At 43.8% G+C, this 21,549-nt stretch overlaps 1 protein-coding gene across 8 annotated transcripts in view; it reads left to right on the plus strand.

Annotated features, from left to right (window-relative positions):
• The first annotated feature begins 5,493 nt into the window (after positions 1 to 5,493).
• The window catches only part of SAMD11 (sterile alpha motif domain containing 11), a 180,701-nt gene continuing 164,645 nt past the window's right edge, over positions 5,494 to 21,549 (plus strand). The window contains exons 1-2 of one of the 8 annotated variants that reach the window (XM_073656947.1): positions 5,494 to 6,784; positions 8,766 to 8,857. In XM_073656947.1, coding sequence (XP_073513048.1) covers positions 6,196 to 6,784; positions 8,766 to 8,857 — 681 coding nt within the window. In that variant the 5' untranslated portion in view covers positions 5,494 to 6,195. Of the gene's footprint in view, positions 6,785 to 7,595; positions 7,705 to 8,032; positions 8,054 to 8,765; positions 8,858 to 21,549 lie in introns of those variants that run through there. The other 7 variants (XM_073656944.1, XM_073656946.1, XM_073656945.1 and 4 more) reach the window with 7 other exon arrangements.

A 21,549-nucleotide genomic window follows, 5' to 3' on the forward strand; every position in this document is an offset into this window, starting at 1 on the left:
CACATGTGTGTGGGGGGGGAGATGGGAGATGCACATGTGTGTGGGGGGGGAGATGGGAGATGCACATTTGTGTGGGGGGGAGATGGGAGATGCACATTTGTGTGGGGGGGGAGATGGGAGATGCACATGTGTGGGGGGGGAGATGGGAGATGCACATGTGTGGGGGGGGGAAGGGAGATGCACATGTGTGGGGGGGGGAAGGGAGATGCACATGTGTGGGGGGGAGATGGGAGATGCACATGTGTGGGGGGGGAGATGGGAGATGCACATGTGGTGGGGGGGGAGATGGGAGATGCACATGTGTGGGGGGGAGATGGGAGATGCACATGTGGGGGGGGATGAGAGAGGTGCACATGTGGTGGAGGGGGATGAGAGAGGTGCACATGTGGTGGAGGGGGATGAGAGAGGGGCACATGTGGGGGAGGGGGATGAGAGGGGCACATGTGGGGGGGGGACGAGAGGGGCACATGTGGGGGGGGGACGAGAGGGGCACATGTGGGGGAGGGGGGTGAGAGAGGGGCACATGTGGGGGAGGGGGTGAGAGATGTGCACATGGGGGGGGATGAGAGCTGCACATGGGGGGGTTTGAGAGCTGCACATGGGGGAATTGGGAGTAGGGGGATAATGAGCTGCACATAACGAATGTGGGGTGGGGGAGAGTAAATGATAAATGATGATGGGGTGGGGAGAGCACGGACATGATATAATGAATTGGGGCAGGGGGTGCATGAAATATTGAATGCGGGAAGCAGGAAGTATAGAGTAGGGGGCGTTGCGGATGCAGGAGTGTGACTGGTAACAAATTGGCGGAAAGAGTAGAGGTTCTAATTAAATTATATATTAAGTGCCTATTTACAGTTAATGGGGGCACAGTGGTGGATTACAATTTATATTTGGAATGGTAGGTTGCATAATAACTAACCATATATTGATGGTGGATGCACGTCTGTATTCAGCTGCATAATGTAGAAGTTGGGGAATGTGCTCTAGATAACTGTGTTATTTTATGCAGAGACGAGTCCTGGCTGGAAGACGTGATGGCGGTCTGTGCTGGATGAAGGAGAAAAGCGAAGATGAAGGACTTCACCTAGAGACGTCACCGGTGAGTCAGTCTATTACATGTACACTGTGTATAATGTCACTGGTGATCACTGTATTACCTGTACACTGACACTATATACAGAGCTCCTGTGTATAATGTCACTGGTGATCACTGTATTACCTGTACACTGACACTATATACAGAGCTCCTGTGTATAATTTCACTGGTGATCACTGTATTACCTGTACACTGACACTATATACAGAGCTCCTGTGTATAATGTCACTGGTAATATGTGGTCTGGTCATGGTGTGGCAGTTTTTCTCCCTTCTGTGTGGTATTATTCGGTCACTATGTTGTGGTAATATGTGGTCTGGTCATGGTGTGGCGGTATTCCCTGTATGTGGTATTATTGGTCATTTAAAAAAAAAATGTATATGACACATTCCCTTAAAGAAAACTAAATAAAAATATATCTAAAAAGAGTATTGGATATTTTAAGAAAATTTTAATAGGTTAGAGTAGGGCCCGCCCAGAAGAGTCTACCTTATCGTGGTGGCGGCTTTAAAAATCTTTTGGCCAAAACAAAAGCTGATGGCTATGTATGTGGCGCCGTCACATGGCCGAACGTCAGGAGAACCTGGTGGCAGCGACGTGGACGAGCGCCAGGATTCTGCAGGGATTGCATGGGGGTAAGTATAACAAGTTTTATTTTTTTTAAATACAATTAATTAACTAGGAGTGGGGGGAATCAGAGATGCATGGGGGGGGGTGAGAGATGCACATGGGGGGGTGAGAGATGCACATGGGGGGGGTGAGAGATGCACATGGGGGGGATGAGAGATGCACATGGGGGGGGTGAGAGATGCACATGGGGGGGTGAGAGATGCACATGGGGGGGTGAGAGATGCACATGGGGGGGTGAGAGATGCACATGGGGGGGTGAGAGATGCACATGGGGGGTGAGAGATGCACATGGGGGGGTGAGAGATGCACGTGGGATGAGAGATGCACATGGGGGGGTGAGAGATGCACATGGGGGGTTATGTTTACATAACTTTGTTGCCTTATGAAGGGCAGGGGGGGCCCCCCAAAATTTCTTGCACAGGGGCCCACTACAGTCTGTGTCCGCCCCTGTACCAAGCGTTTTACAAGCATTTCCGCTGCGGAAATTCCGCATCAAATACGCTTGTAAAACGCTACGTGGGCACATACCCTAACAATTTCAACACATAGATCAGACCCCATAATTATTTCAGACCCCAAAGCAGACTCTAAAATAAATTTGGATCACAAACCCCTTAATTAATATTAGGTCCTGACAAAACCACTAAATTACTTTAAAGCACCACACCAGACCAAATTCATACCCCAGACTTGACGTCTACATTTAATTATACCCCCAACAGACCCTTAAATTAATTTCAGAATCCTGACCAGTCCTCTAAATTACCTCACACACCAGACCCTTAATAAATTCATACTCCAGATCTCCTAGATTACTTTAACCCCTTAATTAGTAAGACCTCCAGGCCTGATCCCAAATTAAAGGGGCTGATCACTTTCTCTTGTAAGTGCATTTCCTCACAGACTGCACAGCTCTTACAATTACTGCTGGTGGAGGATCATGTGATCAGACCAGTTCATCATCTCCTCCAATGGAAAAGTAGATTTCCCATGTGAGATATTTTACAATTGGAGGGGGCTGATTGGCTGGTCTGGTCACACGCTCCTCCATCAGCAGTAATTGTATGGACGGGAGAGCTGGTCAATTTGTGAGTAACTCTGCACTTATGAAAGCAAGGAGCTAACTCCTTTAATTCGGGATCAAGTCTGAAGTAATGGAAGCCTAATGAAATTAACTTAATTTCAGATCCTTGACCAGATTTCTAAATTACTTCATACCCCAGATCGAACCCCAAAATAAATGTCAGCCCCCCCCCCAAACTAGACCCCTAAAGCAAAGGCAACCTGTTAAATCCTTATGCTGTCCTCTCTGAAAGCATCATAAAGTACGACAGACACTCTGATTTTAGCTGTCCCGAGATTCTAGAATATAAAATACATGCATTATTAAATAGATCTCTCAGACCTGATGAGACTAGGGTACTTACTCTGAAATTCCAAGTCAGATTGGCTGTATAATCATCTTTGAAAGTTGACAAGCTTGAGATAACAAATGAGCATTTTATGAGCCAGACTTATAAAATTCTTATTTAAATATTAGATAGGAAAATGTTGAAAATCCGTGTCAGAAAGGCCGTATATATACTGTATTTTTAAGTAAGTACACTAGTCTCATTAGGGGTAAGAGATTTATTTAAGAATGTATGCAGTTTATATTGTGAAATCTGGTGACAGATCCCTTTATCTGTTTTATGTAGCTGTTGTAGAAAAAGTATCTACCTACTTTATACAATGGAGCGGTAAGGGTCCCTTTAATTTCATACCCTAGAACTCCTACACGTAAAATGTCGGACCTTCAGCTAATAATGTTGCCTGACACAGGGTTTTGATCCTGGCTACATCAGGACCCAGGGCCTGGAAGAATCCGGCAGGGGGAAGAGGTAAGTCATACTGGCAGTGGCAATTATCTATAGGATTTGTCCAGTAGAGAACGATCGATTAAAAAATGTAACCATCCCCATTGGCCCCTCCTTTGGGACTTCCATTAATCTGTACAAGGGGGCTAAATTTCTGGGCTAAACAGCGATTTTGCTTCAAAAGTGCTGCGATGTAAATATGATGTGCGGTGATGTCAGCAACTTTATGCATATGAAAGTAGAGGTATAGCTGTATAGGTGTTTGCCCCCAATAAAAATTATACTTTTTTTTTGTAGAGACCCCGTGAGAAATCGAGTGTAGTAATCATATGCTAATTAGAAAGTGCTTGTCCAGGTGCTTGACACGCCCCATTGCACTTCCTGCATGATTGGCAAATACCTTCTATGCTTGATATCTTATGGCTGGCACAAAATAAATAAAAAAAAAACAAAAAAAAACAACATATATATATATGTGAGATAGAATGATATACAGAGAACTATGATGTGCCATGGACTGCTTAAGCCCCCACCTTGGATGTGCTGCCATCCATAGTCCCTACAGTCATTACCTGTCACCCTCACAGTCCCTATTCCCTACTGTACACTTGCTTTGGCAAAACTAATGTGTATTTGGTCCTGCCAATAAAGCATCTTTGAATTTTAATTTAGATAGAAGATAGATGATAGCTATATAGATAGATAGATAGATAGATAATAGATAGATATGAGATAGAGAGATAGATAGATAGATAATAGATAGATATGAGATAGATAGATAATAGATAGATATGAGATAGATATGAGATAGATAGATAGATGGATAGATAGATAGATAGATAGATATGGGATAGATAGATATGGGATAGATAGATAGATAGATAGATAGATAGATATGGGGTTAGATAGATAGATAGATATGGGATTAGATAGATAGATAGATAGATAGATAGATAGATATGGGATTAGATAGATAGATAGATATGGGGTTAGATAGATAGATAGATATGGGATTAGATAGATAGATAGATAGATAGATAGATATGGGATTAGATAGATAGATATGGGGTTAGATAGATAGATAGATATGGGATTAGATAGATAGATAGATAGATAGATAGATAGATAGATAGATAGATAGATAGATATGGGATTAGATAGATAGATAGATATGGGGTTAGATAGATAGATAGATAGATATGGGATTAGATAGATAGATAGATAGATATGGGATTAGATAGATATGGGATTAGATAGATACTTGATTGATATGAATTGGACAAAAGATAGAGAGATAATAGATAGAAGAGATAGATAATAGAAAGATAGCATAGATGATAGACAAAAGAGATAGATAGATGGATGGATAGATACATGGATGGATATGGGATAGATACGAGATAGATAGATGGATAGATACTAGATTGATATGAATTGGATAAAAGATAGAGAAATGCTAGATAGAAGATAGGTAGAGAGATAGATGATAGAAAGATAGTTGGATAGAAGATAGATACTGTAGATATGGGAGAGATAGATAAATGATAGAATAGATAATATCCATATATACCTATATATCCATCTATAAATCTATTATCTATATATCACCTGTCCATCGATCTATGACATATCTATCACCTATCTAATTAAGATAGATAATTGATTGATAGATAAATAGGTGACTGACAGATATAAGATAGAGAATGCACCAATACAGCCAATATCTCTACTTCTATAAGTAAGGAGCTAACAGGTTCCCTTTAAAAGTTATAAAAGTTCATCCTGAGTGTGGCCCCATCATGGTGAACTGTGCAGGGGCCACACAGAGGAGACCTTGTGATGTCTGGCTTCCCAGAACCTTATTAATGTGGAGCCACTCCTGCCCGATCTGTCACGGTCCTTCTGCTCCAGGACTCGGCGCACACGTGGGTCTCTGCACAGCGCAGACTGGGAGCCGCCGCTGAGCGTCGTCCGTCGCGCTCCCCCCTGACGCGCCGGCTTCCCCCCTCCGCTGCCGCCTGTGCTGCTGTTTAAATGGGCCAAGTTGGAGAAGCGGCGGAGAAGCGGAGTCTTGTTTGGTCAGGAGAGTGTGTGAACTCCGCTGTGTGTGACACATCGAACGTAGCGGGATCCCCCAGCAGAGCAGGCGCTAGCACAGTGCGCACACCCGGCCAGAGCGGCGCTGCCGAGGACGGGAGCAGGGGACAGACAGGCGCCAGCCACTCTCACATTGTACTAAGTGATCAGTATTATCACCCTGCTCATTTATCCCCGGAGCAGGCAGGTGGAGGACACAGAGCTGAGCGCACGCAAAACTTTCCTCCACTGCTGCCCACTGCGCTCCTGGGGTCAGAAAGAGGGTGGAGGAGCCAGGAGGGGGCAAAGGTGCAGCCAGCCAGGGGGAGCAAGGACTGGGCAACTAGGCAGGGGGCAGCGAGGAGTGGCAACTAAGACAGGGGCAACAAGGAGGGGGTGCAGCCAGGAGAAGACGAGGTGCTCCGGACGCGCGGGCAGCGCAGTTAGCTCCACGGGGGAGGTCAATAAGGGATCAATAAGCGGCATTTTGTGAGGCAGCATGATGTCTCCGGCGGCTCAGCCCTCCTCTCCAGCATGTCATGTCTCAGTCGGGCTGCCTGGCAGATCAGCAGAGGAGGCGCAGTGCGAGCAGCTGTGAACCCGACACAAGGCAGGAGCCGCCGCAGCCCGGAGAGCGCAAAGCCGGGCGCAATCACGGGGCAAGCTGGGGACACCATGCCGGCCATCAAGAAGGAGAGACCGGATCGCGAGGAGCTGGCCCTAGCAGCCTTCAATCAACCCATGGACACTATCCCCGGATATCTGACCGCTGCCATCCCGGTGGTGACCCCGCATCCTCCAGCCTACGAGCACCTCTTTGCCACCCATGCCCACCGCGCCTACCTGGGCTTACATGAGCCCCACCACCCGCCTCTGCCTGATGACCTCATGCTGGAGAGGTTCTCCTCCATCCCGGACTTCCAGCCCCTCTTTGATCAGGGGGAGCCGTGCATAGAGGTGGAGTGCGGCGAGAACAAGGCGCTGCTCTACATCCAGAAGTTGTGCCAGGGCAGCAAGGGGCCCTCCATCCGCTACCGGGGAGAGTGGCTCACCCCCAACGAGTTCCAGTTTGTGAGCGGACGGGAGACGGCCAAAGACTGGAAGCGGAGCATCAGGCACAAAGGTACCGGGGGCAGGAGGGGGGAAACTCTGCCCAAAGTTAGGGGAAAGTCTCTGCTGATCACATATCTTGGGGATGCCCTGTGTGGGTGCCTGCAGGGCAGAAAGGGATTCACTTCTACCTAGTAAACCTTTTTTTGGGGGGGATCTCACCTGTATTGCTCTTTTTCCCCCTGTTATCAGCCCCACATTGGGTGATAATAATGCTAAGCAGCAGAACAGTCCTGATCTCATGGGATGGCCGTTAGAGTATGGATGAATGCACAATCGCTTGATACATTTTCTGCACCATACACATCGTTATTATTGATCGATCATTGTCGGGGGTCACTAGACCATTCGATAGAGACAGTTGTAAAAGCATACATGTGCAACAGACCGACCCCAAGAGCTTACTATCAATTTATGTAATGTGGTCCCTCTGGAGCTATACTGTTTAGTGAGACCAAGAGAAGACAGTGACTGGACCCCAAGAGCTTACAATCTACTTATGTATGGGAGGATAGTGCTGTGTGTTTATATAAGAAGTGATATATGTATTAGGGGGGGAGAATCTGTTAAAAATGTGATGATGACAGTCAGATACTATAGGGATTAACCCTTTACACATTACTTGTCATTACTAGTGTTGGATCATTAATTTATTAGACTTTGCTCTCATATGAGACAACCAAATCCCCCCCCCCCCATGTTTCTTCCTGGCAATTTAATTAGATGGATGGGGAGGAAAGGAGGTGGTGGTGGTGGTGGGGGGGATAACATCCAAACGTGGTTATAGGAAGCATCAAGGGCTGGTGCTGCTCAGTGACACCAACCCTCCCTGCCCTCCCATTCTCCCTCCCTCTTCCTTCCTTCCCTCTCCGGTGACCCCAGCTCTCCGGATGGGGATTTGGCACTGAAGCGCAGGCTGCTGGGGTTGTGGAGGTAAATGGGGAGGGATTGATACCCCCAGCACAGATACATCCGCACACCCACCCTTCTTCCACCCAGGGGCACAGAATCATGATAAGGGTAGAAGGCAAAAATTATATAAGGGGGTCTTTATAGTCCTAAGGATTTTGGATACCTATTTTGATTCTGAAGTTGGACTCCTGGAGAGATTAAAATTTACATAAAGGGTATTTTTATTCCCACTGATTATTCTGATTCTTTGTACAATGCTCCGAGATCTGAGGAGGGGGGGGGGGTGTTCATAGATGTAGAGTGGGATCTTGCAGAAACTCTGAGCACTCAGTCTTTTGCAGGGTAAAGGTCTGGGGAGAGGGTCTAGAGAGTGAGTCACCTACTTTACTCTAGGGAGGGGGGTGAAGATAGACAGGGCAGTGCTAAAAAGAGGTCATTAACCCTTCCAGACTGGGAGGTGGCGACACAAGTCTGTTTACTTGGCTATGGTGCACCTGATTGGCACTGCCAGCCCCTGTGGCGTATGTCTTCTATTATTCCATTATTCCGCCTAGATTTTTTTTCTTCTGATAAGTCACCAACTACTTTTTGTACTAGTGTTGCTGTTATTTTATGCAAGGATTGGGGTTATATTACTGTTACTTTGTGTAATGCTTACATTTTTATGTTACTTTCTACAACTATGTATCAATCTATAAACTAGTACATATGTGTGCACTGGTAAAGTTTGGATTTCCATTATCTATGGATAATATCTGTTGTGTCCTACTATTGATGTTTGTGTTAAAATTTGCAAAATGATTGCGTCCTTTTGGTGGGGGTAGTTCACAACTGCTGACAACGTTTCTATCATGGTTAAATGGTGATCACCCCAAATAACTATAATAATGATTTTATTTTTTAACAGTGCTCATTCTAGGTATTATTTAGTTTTCAGTCTGTTTGGGGGGTCAAAGTCTTTCTGTGTAAACCCAGCCTATGATGGGACTCTAGTGAGCTGTCACCTTATCTGCTGCTGACCCTCTGTGCACCGCCCACAGCTCATCACCTTGTCTCTTCTCTCTTTTATGTGCTGCTTCCAGGGAAAAGTCTGAAGACTCTTATGTCAAAAGGAATCTTACAGGTACATCCTCCAATCTGTGATTGCCCTGGGTGTCGAATTTCGTCTCCAGTGGTAAGATCATTGCTCAGACTCTGTTTAAACTCCTTTTTCCCTGCATCCTAGGCTGTTTGATCAGAGATTCTGATTGACACTGCTGTATTTACTGGCTGTGCCGTTGACAGATCAGGCATTTTGGGGTCTTCCTGATGATAAGTTTTGATGTTACATGGAAGTTTTCACTTTTACTTTTTTTTATAGAAATATTCACTTGGAAGGAGTTCTTTGGTTTTGCCTAAGTAAGGCTGAACTAACAGAATATTCATTATACCCACACTTCCTAATCTGAACTGGAAGGGGGGACTGGTCCTGGAAAGTGTTTTTTTTGAGACCAAAGTGGAAATGGGTCAATGTTTTATTTGCATACAATTTGTCTGTGTAGGAAGTTCTGTGTACAAAATATGTCTACAATCATGTATAGATGTACAGTATCTAGCATTTATTACCCAACTACCTGTTTTTTTTCTGTGGGCATATACAAATGTAAACTGCCCTCATCCCCCCATTGTTGCACACTACATGTGCATTGTTATTTGAGACTTAAATATAATATATAAAATGCAATCACTATTTAATGACAAATAGTTTGGCATTTATGACAATGAGAATATGGACCACTGTCTACTTGTTTTTTATGTATCTGTGCTCCTTCATATGACTGAGGAGCTAATGGTATGTCAAATATACATTTAATGATCCGGAGTTTGGTTAAACCATGTCTTATGTTATTCTTGCACTATAGCCAAAAACATTTTAAGACATATTGATTGTTTTGAGACATAAATACGAAGAAAACACTTTGCAACATTATGAAGTCCATAGACGTGTTTGCAATTTATGAAAGCAAGTAGCTGTGGCATGTGTGACCTGTTCCACATATACTAAGATACATTTTATGTTTATGACTCTTAAATTGGCATTCTGTATTAGTGTGTATAGTTGACGGAGCAATGTGTGATTACTACTGACAATATTTCTGGGTTGGAATGAGACAAAAAGGTTCTCTAAATTAAGTTACATTTTTTTCTATGCGGAACTTATTACTATGTACAATGATGTTGGGTATTACATAAAGAAGTGCAGGATATTGTTTCCAACCTGTCTCCCCAGATATTGTAAAACTAAAACTTCCAGTGTGCCCCAACAGCATTGTCACACTATGTTAGCAGTTGTAGTTTTGCAACAACAGGGGAGATAAAAATTGGAGACTATTACTCTCGTCCATTGAGCTTGAGTATGTGGTTAGATCCTTATGCTACTATCTGATGTCTTTAGATAATAGGAAAATCTACAAAAAAATCCTCATTGCAGTTCAGCAATAGAGTAGTTTATTTGGAATTCATGCAGTCTGCAGATTGCAGACTACTTTTTTTATGATGGTCATTCAAACTGGTGGACCCAGATAAAAAAGAGCCCCTGTTGAAGAACAATATATGGACCCTGTGCAGTCCAATATCTCCTCATGATGCACAATTCCACCTGCTGTGGAGGTGGAAATAGACCCCCTTACCTCTAGGGCCCCTGTGCGGCTGTACAGGCTGCACCAATGATATGTTGGCCCTAGCTCATTCATCTACATTGGCAGAGTGTAAGCTGCCCTAAATAGCTACCTGCTAATAGAAAGTTCTAAGTTGTTATATGCTGATTTGCTTGTGGATTTTTTAAAGCGTCATTTTCAAGTTTTCTTTACTGCATAAAATTGCAAAGTTGTAAAAACAAGCAACTTTGCGAATTCCTTGACATTAAAAATCTTCCTCGTTTTCAAAAATGGATAGCTTTTTAATTCTATTGTTTACTGCTTGTTGCCAAGGTTATTGGCCACTGCTACAGGCTATCAGGAAAGGAGCACAGCACTTACATGATCTCTGTGGCAGAGCTTGTAAGCATTGCTTAGAAGCTGGCTGGATTGCTGGATCCATCCCAGATTTAGTGTCCCCTAGCTCTAATGATGATGCAGAACACATAGTTCTGGCCAGTGGTGCCACCATGGCAATTTATTTATTTTATTTTACTCACTTATATAGTGCCATTAATTCCACAGTGCTTTACAAACATTATGGGCACTGTCCCCATTGGGGCTCACAATCTGGAGAACCTGGAGGAAACCCATGCAAACACAGGGAGAACATACAAACTCCTTGCAGATGTTGTCCTTGGTGGGATATGAACCCAGGACCCCAGCGCTGCAAGGCTGCAGTGCTAACCACTGAGCCACCGTGCTGCCCATGGCAATGGTACAAAGTGTCAATCAGGAGCCTCCACCCCCGCTTCAAGCCACAGGAAATTGGGAGATGAAATGATCCTGAAAAGGATTATTGAGACAACCCCTCAAAGACTCAAAGGAAGCAATTCTTAGCGTATGCACATGGTTTTATATGGCCTCCATATACCCTAATAGGGTATGGTGACATCATAGTACCTTATACTGGATGATAAATTTAGTGTATTTTTGTCTAACTTTACACCAGCTAATGGTTTAATCAGTTTTTTGGCGAAATTTTGGCTCACTTTGTCACATTTTTTAGCCATACTCCTTATAGCCACATCCTACTATTTACTGCTACAACTGAGCAACAAAAGGTATCTAAAACTAAATGCAGCAATTTTGCTATGTCTACTTCTAATGTTGCTGCACACACAAAACTCACAGTAGTAAATCTGACCCTATTTAAGATCCACTCTCAGTTTTCCCTTTTGGTACCAAAAAGTGCAAAGTGAACAAAGTCCTAGGCTTGTGTGCCAGGCATGGTAAATTCACACTCGCACCATAACTTGAGCCTTTTCAATAGCAAAAATTCAAGTAAAATGCCTATATCACCGACATTTCAATGTTGCCAGCACCACATCTTTCCATAGATCTTCGGCATTTTGTATATAGTCGTGTTTCTTTGTTCTTAAAGATAATGAAAAAGAAAACTCTCTCTACTTGTTCACGCCGGTCCTGTTTCTACTAATGTGGAGCCAGCTGGTCCTGTGGATTTATCTGTGGCTTTTATCTTGAGGTATGAACTAACCGTAGCCGCCGACAGCCAGAGCTCGAGGTGATAAAAAACGTAACGAAAGGGAATTAATGGCGAGGAACAGTAAAATCAATGAAATCCTATAGGCAGACGGAAGAAATTAGTCAAAAAGACAATTTTGTGGGATGAAATGGCAGTTTCATTGATATCATTATTTTATTGCCTAACCTGAATGCATTTTATACTGTCGTATAATTTGAGATTTTAAAGGGCTCCTTTATGGGAGCTGAGGTGGACTTTTTATCAATGCTTTGGGCCAGATTAATCTTGTTTTTTTTCTCCAGGAGTCTATGTGGTTTAGCATGCTGAGATCTCTGCTATGTTTTTTTTTTTAGCAAGAATTGCAACAGTGTAGCTTGGAAAGACCCTTAGTAGCTCTGACATTGTATACATCAGTCATTGATGTTTGCACAGTATTCACAGGCATCTAGTCCACCAATGCACTTGGAAATAATGAGATAAATGAGGTATAAGATGCCTCGTTCTTCTGTCAGATCTGTGGATCTGTAATTGAGGAAAACCCATGTCCAACACGTGGGATTAAAGCACCTTCGGCTTTAGGCCACGGCCCCACTATCAGTATTTGGTCAGTATTCAGTCAGTATTTTTTCTCAGTAGTGGGAGACAAAACCAGGAGTGGGTGATTATACCTTTTCTCTGATTGTTCCTCACTTGGTTTTGGCTCCCACTCCTGAGAAAAAATACTGACCAAATACTGACCAAATACTGATAGTGGGGCCGTGGCCTAAGAGGGTGTATGGCACTTGTGCCACACATGAAGTTGTACTGATTTTTTGCACTTTTATCCTGTATGGATATTTTTCTGAATTAAGACTGAACTTCTTTCCATCCCATGTGCTGAACTTGTGAATACGTAGTAGACCGCAGGTGAGTCACGAGCACAAGATTTCATAGCCATATGGATTGGGGTAACGCTGGTCTTTTTCTTCATACTTAATGGATGTGTAATATTCTCATTGCAAGTCTTTAGCAAGCGGCCAGATGTTATAACTTAATAAATCAGATTTTTATGAATCTCTGTTTTATTTTTTTCCTTGTGTTTTAGGCAGACTTATAGTCCCTACATGCAGTAATTAACTTAGGCCCCACTAAAGAGAATTGAAAGTCCATCCTCTAGCTATACAGAATATCTGCAAGTCCACTTTTAATTGGATTATACATCAACCCACTCATGGATACAGACAGAAAAGGGCCCCTGTGCAAGAACAATATATGGGCCCTTTGCAGCGCAATAGCTCATCATAATGCACAATTTCACCTGTTTTGGAGGTGGTAAGGGCCCCCTTACCTCTTGGGCCCCTGTGTAGTCGCACATGTTGCACCAATGATATATCTGCACCTGCATCAACCATAACCTCTAATAGTTACCGTAATTTGTGACCATGAGAAATGGAACTTTAGGCTGCGTTCACATGTTGCATTTTTTGTTTGAACCACAGTGTTTTTGCCCCAATAATTGAAAATTGCAGCAAAGTGATGCATTTTTGTCATGACTGTAGCTAAAAAAGATACATCTATATAGAGGGTTTTATCCAAAATATAATAATTTTTTAAAGCAGCCGCCAATGTCATTACAATCCCCCCCAAAAATCTGTACTCTCCTAGTCCCAACACCAAACCTCCATCACTGCTATATGACCGTTGCAGGCAATCAGTGGCTGCAGCATTCCTGTGCCATACAACTGGCATCATGGTTCCCATTACTGTCATAGTACAGTACAGGACCGTGGCAGAAGACACATGTTGGCCACATAGGAATTAAGAAAAAAAACTAAAGCACCGAACAGTGCTAGATCACGGGGTAAAAGACTTTGTGATGACTGTAGGGCCAGATCATTACGCATTTTTCTCCAGAGTTCTAGCACAACACAAAATGAAAAATCGCAACATTTTAGCACAACTTGAAGATTTGTAAGAAGTTTACAACTTTTGGCTTTTTTACTCCAGTTCCAAGCAGCTTTGCCAACTTTTTTAAAAGTTGTTCGGAGATCAGATGGGGTGTGGCCAAGCGCCCGACATAATCATTTACACCACAAGAGTGACGTACGTTGCATCACGAATATACACTAGTCCCTGCCTGGCGGACACTTCTTGCAATGGGACGCAACAGTTGAAAAATGGGCCAAATTCATTAAAGAGACACATGCCACTTGATGAATTCAGCGTATTTTACTCCAGTGCTACTTTCATTTAGACAGGCGTACAAAATGCCAATCTTAATGAGTCAGGTCTTTTATTTTTTTTCAGCCAACTATCTAGTGCATAATTGGGTGTCTCGCCTCTGTAAAATAGTAGTAATGTCCCCTGAAGGTCATTTCTGGCTTTGCTGCAAACATTGTTTTTTCAGGCTTTTCATATTGAAAACCTTTCCTCCGGATGAGGCATCAATATCAGATCATTGAGGGTCTAACACTTCCAGCGACTGGCTGTTTTCAGGTCCAGTTTCAGCCTGATGTGAATAGTGAACGGAGCCAGAACAGCAGAGCTCTGTTCAATGTGTAGCTGCCATTGCCATTGTGAACGAAGCTGTGCTGTTCCAACTCTGTTCACTGTGTAGATCCGACCTGCGCCAAAACTGAACACACCTGATTGGTGGAGGTGCCGGGTGTCAGACCCCAATAAATCTGATTAATTATTGACCTTTCTTAAAGGCTTGTGTATATGACCTTATTTGCGGGCCAAGTGCGATCCAAAAAAATATCGGATCGCACTCGGACCAGTGTTATTCTATGGGGTTATTCACATGTCTGATTTTTTTCCTTGGACAGAGCCGGTCCGGGGAAAAAAATGGCAACATGTCAGAGTTTGATCAAATATTCGCACTCGACCATGCAAGTCGATGAGTCTATGAAAACCGTCAGACTTCACTCAGATGACATCTAAATGCGGTCCGATTTCTGTGGACTGACAGAATGGAGAAGATAGAGAATTTTTTTTTCAGTCTTCTCATCCAACAGAATCGGATCACACTATGACCAAACTCCGATCAGAGTGTGATTTGCATAATCGCCCCGATTCTCTGGTATGAAAGAATGTACACTGGTCTAAGGTTAGGTCATCAATATCATAAGAGAGGATTACCTCTTTAAATAAAAAAAGCAATTCAGGTCCAATATGCAGGTGCATCTCACTAAATTAGAATATCATCAAAAAGTTAATTTATTTCAGTTCTTCAATACAAAGAGTGAAACTCCTATATTATATAGAGTCATTACAAACAGAGTGATCTACTGTATTTCAAGTGTTTATTTCTGTTAATGTTGATGATTATGGCTTACAGCCAATGCAAACACAAAAGTCATTATCTCAGTAAATTAGAATAATTAACAAAAACCATCTGCAAATACTTCCTAAGCATTTAAAAAGGTCCCTTAGTCTGTTTCAGTAGGCTCCACAATCATGGGGAAGACTGCTGACTTGACAGATGTCCAGAAGGCAGTCATTATCTCTGTAAATTAAAATAATTAACAAAAAACAACTACAAAGGCTTCTCAAGTGTCTAAGAAGCTCCCTTGGTCTGTTTCAGTAGGCTCCACAATCAGTATTTTTTTTCAGGAGTGGGAGCCAAAACCAGGTGAGGAACAATCAGAGAAAAGGTGTAATAGAAGCAAGTCACCAATTCTGCATTTATCACCCACTCCTGGTTTTGGCTCCCAGTCCAGAGAAAAAATACTGGCTGAATACTGACCAAATACTGATAGTGGGGCCGTGGCCTTACACTGTCTATTGCCGGCTGCAGAATGAGTTATCTGAGAAACCGTCAGTCAGTCCTCTATGAAGGTCTGATGTAACTCTTTTATCTGTCTTTTTCTGAGCTCCTCTCAGCTGATCTAAGACCACAGACCACATCAAAGTTGAATTATCAGAAAACAAAGAGACTGTAAAAAAACAAATGATGCAAAATTTTTAATGAAACCCGATGCAAAACAATATTGTGCCTTAAAGTGGTTGTCTTAAATGCATGTATTTGGGACTAAAAGTCAGGACTGAGCCATTGCTATTTCCTTCCTTTGTTTCAGTAACTAATAATCTGTGTTGAACAAAAAGTTGAAACAGAATTGAAAATGAACTCTCTGTCCTTTTTAGCTTTTAATAACAGGATTCTTAAAATATTGAGTAACTTTCTTCTATAGCAGTGCCAGAAACCACTTTGATGCTTGTTGAGGTGAAGATGTCTGGTCTTTTCCTAGAGCAATAGAACCTGGGACTTGTGCGAATTGGTTGTCAGGATGTGACCGCCCTGGTGGAACTATACCTTCGTTGTTTGTATATTAAAGGCATTTGTATAGGATTTGAATGAGCGCCTCTCCTCTCCATAGGTCGTGTCTGGCATTGCAGTTCAAATCTATTGAAATAAATTTGTCTGAGCTGCAATACCCGGCACAAACTGTGGACAGTCATGACGCTGTTTTTTACATAAAGGAGCCAGGTTGGAATGCCACAATCCTGTCCTGCTCTGCTTTGGGTGAAAATGTGGTTGTTCATGTACTTCTTTCTCTATTCACTTTTATGGGAGTTTTATGTTTGTTCCCATAGAAGTGAATTAAGACACTTTGCATACGGGGCCAGCACTCAATAATTCCGGGCTCCATTCTCAAAATAGATGGATGTCCTCAGATTTCAGACCCACATCTATTAGACATTATGGTTTGGCCTGTGTATTTGCCATAAATGGTTAAGTTGGGAATACTCTTTTAAATGATTGTTTCCCATCGATGAAAACCTGCTCCATTGGCTAAAACTTAAAAATGTAAAAGCACTTAAAGGGGTTGTGGCAAGTTTGGAAGTTATGCCCTATCCATGGGATTGTAACATAGCACGGGGAGGTAGCCGTGGGAGAGGTACTCGTTTTCCACGCCCCGGCACACTACATGAAAATGGGGGTCCTGACTGGATTGTATGGACTTTAGCTGTGGTGGCGATACACCCTTGCAGACCGCATGGTGCCGTTGTATTCGGCAGGCCAGGACCAGATTTTACAGAGTTCAGTGAGGGAGACCATTGTTCATAAATAAACGTATTGTTACTGAACAATAACTTTTGAGGAACTATGTACAGCAGGTAGTAGTAGGTATTCATCTTCAGGAACATTTCTGTTACGACATGAAACATCGTCGGACACTTTCTCCTCCCTTTCTTGGAGTCATTCGCTTACTACTTCACTTAGCTGTTCTGCCTCAACACAGCCCAGTAATCTATTCCGGTAGGCTGCTCGTCCCCACTAACAGCACTACAGTCCCGCAAGAAAGTGTCCTATACTTCCACCTGCAGTACCGCATCCTTATACCCTTTGGGGAGTTTTCTATGCCCATATGGCTGCTACTTAGCTTTCCGCATTATTGACGCTCTGGACCACCTCACAGGGCATACCTTCTTCGTCTTACTTATCCTTCCTTTTCCGTTCCATTACTCGGCTAACAGACAACTCCGTACTGTCCCACAAGGCTTCGTGCCACAGGCCCTGATACTTCTTCCTTCTCTTTTACTTTGGACCGACTCCGGACACTAATCACTTCCTTCTCGTTGTCGCTTCTCCTGAAGGAGATTACTACTTGTCTCGGTCGTCCCCCTCTTGCCACACAATCACTCACTACATGCGGTTCTGCTACTCAGCCAGACCTGAAGTCTGCTACTACTGCCGGCTCCTACCTATCGTGCCCTCACTTAACTCCTCCCCCCTGGGCTAGTCCCAGCAATTAACTCCAACTATCCCTATGAACTAACTAGTGCTGGGCAGAACACAACTCTATCACTATCAATGGAGAACAGTAAACATTCCAAACACTATAATACGTTACATCATTTCACATATCAAGAAGGGGAAATGTTGTCACCACCTCCACTTCCTCACAGGATAGCGGATGACTTACTGATCGTTGTGGGTACCTCCACTGATCCAGAGAACGGCGTTCTTAAAGAGCCCTGTGTGAAATCGATTGCAGGTCGAACACGCAAATTGCCGATCCATTCATTCTTAATAGGAGTGCCAAACACCTGCTAAGCACTGCTCTAGGCTATCTTTGGCTGTCCCATTGAGACTGACAGGAGAAGGACTGCATGCTCGGCCTCCACTCCATTCAGACCAGGTTCTCTAGATCTTGGGGATCTGTGGTGATCTCAGCGATCAGGAAGTTATCCCTTATCTTATGGATACTTGGTAACTTCTAATCTTGCTTATTACATTTAAAGAGGTTGTCCACTACTTTATCATTGATAAGCTATCCCTAGGATAGGTCATCAATGTCTGATCGGTTGGAGTCCAACACCCGGCATCCTCCGATCAGCTGTTCTCTGTGTCGGCTGTGGAGGCTGCCAGCCGGAACTGCTCAGTTGTGGAGCTGCTCCGTCTTCTGATAGTGGGTGCGGCAAGGTATTGTAGTACACATCCACCTCCTATTCAAATCAATAGGAGGCGAATAGGAGACGGATGTTCAGTACCCTGCAGCAGCCACTATCAGAAGACGGAGCAGCTCCGCAAATGAGCAGTTCCAGCTGGCGGCTGCTGCAGTCAATACCGCGAGCAGCTGATTGGAGGGGGTGCAGGGTGTCGGACCCCGACCGATCAAACATTGATGACCTATCCAAAGTATAGGCCATCAATGATAAGGTAGAGGACAACCTTTTTAAAGGGGATGCACACCTACTTTATTCTAGTAACAGCACCCCTCCTGTCCATAGGCTGTGTTTGGTATTACAGCTCAAGCTTTTTTTCTATTTTTTGGAATAAAGGAGCCATATTTTCTAAGGAAGCAAGGTACGTTTAGGACTGTTCAAGTGAACAGTGTTTGTTAGGCTGCAGATAATTTTCCATGAAGGAATTCATTCATATTGCAGCAGTTTTTTGTCCATGTGCACTCCCTTCCCAGTGAGTATCCTATATATATACAGTGCAGACCAAAAGTTTGGACACACCTCATTTAAAGATTTTTCTGTATTTTCATGACTATGAAAATTGTACATTCACACTGAAGGCATCAAAACTATGAATTAACACATGTGGAATTATATACTTAACAAAAAAGTGTGAAACAACTGAAAATATGTCTTATATTCTAGGTTCTTCAAAGTAGCCACCTTTTGCTTTGATGACTGCTTTGCACAATCTTGGCATTCTCTTGATGAGCTTCAAGAGGTATTCACCGGAAATGGTCTCACAACAATCTTGAAGGAGTTCCCAGAGATGCTTAGCACTTGTTGGCCCTTTTGCCTTCACTCTGCGGTCCAGCTCACCCCAAACCATCTCGATTGGGTTCAGGTCTGGTGACTATGGATGCCAGGTCATCTAGCGTAGCACCCCATCACTCTCCTTCTTGGTCAAATAGCCCTTACACAGCCTGGCGGTGTGTTTGGGGTGATTGTTTTGTTGAAAAATAAATGATGGTCCAACTAAACGCAAACCGGATGGAATAGCATGCCGCTGCAAGATGCTGTGGTAGCCATGCTTGTTCAGTATGCCTTCAATTTTGAATAAATCCCCAACAGTGTCACCAGCAAAGCACCCCCACACCATCACACCTCCTCCTCCATGCTTCACGGTGGGAACCAGGCATGTAGAGTCCATCCATTCACCTTTTTTGTGTCGCACAAAGACACGGTGGTTGGAACCAAAGATCTCAAATTTGGACTCATCAGACCAAAGCACAGATTTCCACTGGTCTAATGTCCATTCCTTGTGTTCTTTAGCCAAAACAAGTCTCTTCTGCTTGTTGCCTGTCCTTAGCAGTGGTTTCCTAGTAGCTATTTTACCATGAAGGCCTGCTGCACAAAGTCTCCTCTTAACAGTTGTTGAAGAGATGTGTCTGCTGCTAGAACTCTGTGTGGCATTGACCTGGTCTCTAATCTGAGCTGCTGTTAACCTGCGATTTCTGAGGCTGGTGACTCAGATAAACTTATCCTCAGAAGCAGAGGTGATTCTTGGTCTTCCTTTCCTGGGGCGGTCCTCATGTGAGCCAGTTTCTTTGTAGCGCTTGATGGTTTTTGCAACTGCACTTGGGGACACTTTCAAAGTTTTCCCAATTTTTCAGACTGACTGACCTTCATTTCTTAAAGTAATGATGGCCACTCATTTTTCTTTACTTAGCTGCTTTTTTCTTGCCATAATACAAATTCTAACAGTCTATTCAGTAGGACTATCAGCTGTGTATCCACCTGACTTCTGCACAACCCAACTGATGGTCCCAACCCCATTTATAAGGCAAGAAATCCCACTTATTAAACCAGACAGGGCACACCTGTGAAGTGAAAACCATTTCTGGTGACTACTTCTTGAAGCTCATCAAGAGAATGCCAAGAGTGTGCAAAGCAGTCATCAAAGCAAAAGGTGGCTACTTTGAAGAACCTAGAATATAAGACATATTTTCATTTGTTTCACACATTTTTGTTAAGTATATAATTCCACATGTGTTAATTCATAGTTTTGATGCCTTCAGTGTGAATGTACAATTTTCAAAGTCATGAAAATACAGAAAAATCTTTAAATGAGAAAGTGTGTCCAAACTTTTGGTCTGTACTGTATACACTGCTCAAAAAAATAAAGGGAACACTTAAACAACAGAATATAACTCCAAGTAAATCAAACTTCTGTGAAATCAAACTGTCCACTTAGGAAGCAACATTGATTGACAATCAATTTCACATGCTGTTGTGCAAATGGAATAGACAATAGATGGAAATTAGTGGCAATTATCAAGACACCCTCAATAAAGGAGGGGTTCTGCAGGTGGGGACCACAGGCCACATCTCAGTACCAATGCTTTCTGGCTGATGTTTTGGTCACTTTTGAATGTTGGTTGTGCTCTCACACTCGTGGTAACATGAGACGGACTCTACAACCCACAGAAGTTGCTCAGGTAGTGCAGCACATCCAGGATGGCACATCAGTGCGAGCTGTGGCAAGAAGGTTTGCTGTGTCTGTCAGCGTAGTGTCCAGAGGCTGGAGGCGCTACCAGGAGACCGGCCAGTACACCAGGAGACGTGGAGGGGGCCGTAGTAGGGCAACAACCCAGCAGCAGGACTGCTACCTCCGCCTTTGTGCAAGGAGGAACAGGAGGAGCACTGCCAGAGCCCTGCAAAATGACCTCCAGCAGGCCACAAATGTGCATGTGTCTGCACAAACGGTTAGAAACCGACTCCATGAGGGTGGTATGAGGGCCCGACGTCCACAGATGGGGGTTGTGCTCACAGCCCAACACCGTGCAGGACGCTTGGCATTTGCCACAGAACACCAGGATTGGCAAAGTTGCCATTGGCACCCTGTGCTCTTCACAGATGAAAGCAGGTTCACACTGAGCACATGTGACAGACGTGACAGAGTCTGGAGACGCCGTGGAGAGCGATCTGCTGCCTGCAACATCCTTCAGCATGACCGGTTTGGCAGTGGGTCAGTAATGGTGTGGGGTGGCATTTCTTTGTAGGGCCACGCAGCCCTCCATGTGCTCGCCAGAGGTAGCCTGACTGCCATTAGGTACCGAGGTGAGATCTTCAAACCCCTTGTGAGACGATATGCTGGTGCGGTTGGCCCTGGGTTCCTCCTAATGCAGGACAATGCCAGACCTCATGTGGCTGGAGTGTGTCAGCAGTTCCTGCAAGATGAAGGCATTGACGCTATGGACTGGCCCGCCCATTCCCCAGAGCTGAATCCTATTGAGCACTTCTGGGACATCATAT

Source organism: Phyllobates terribilis, unplaced genomic scaffold (assembly GCF_046119375.1).
Source record: "Phyllobates terribilis strain yellow unplaced genomic scaffold, ASM4611937v1 Scaffold_12__6_contigs__length_324123572, whole genome shotgun sequence".
Classification (NCBI taxonomy): Eukaryota; Metazoa; Chordata; class Amphibia; order Anura; family Dendrobatidae; genus Phyllobates; species Phyllobates terribilis.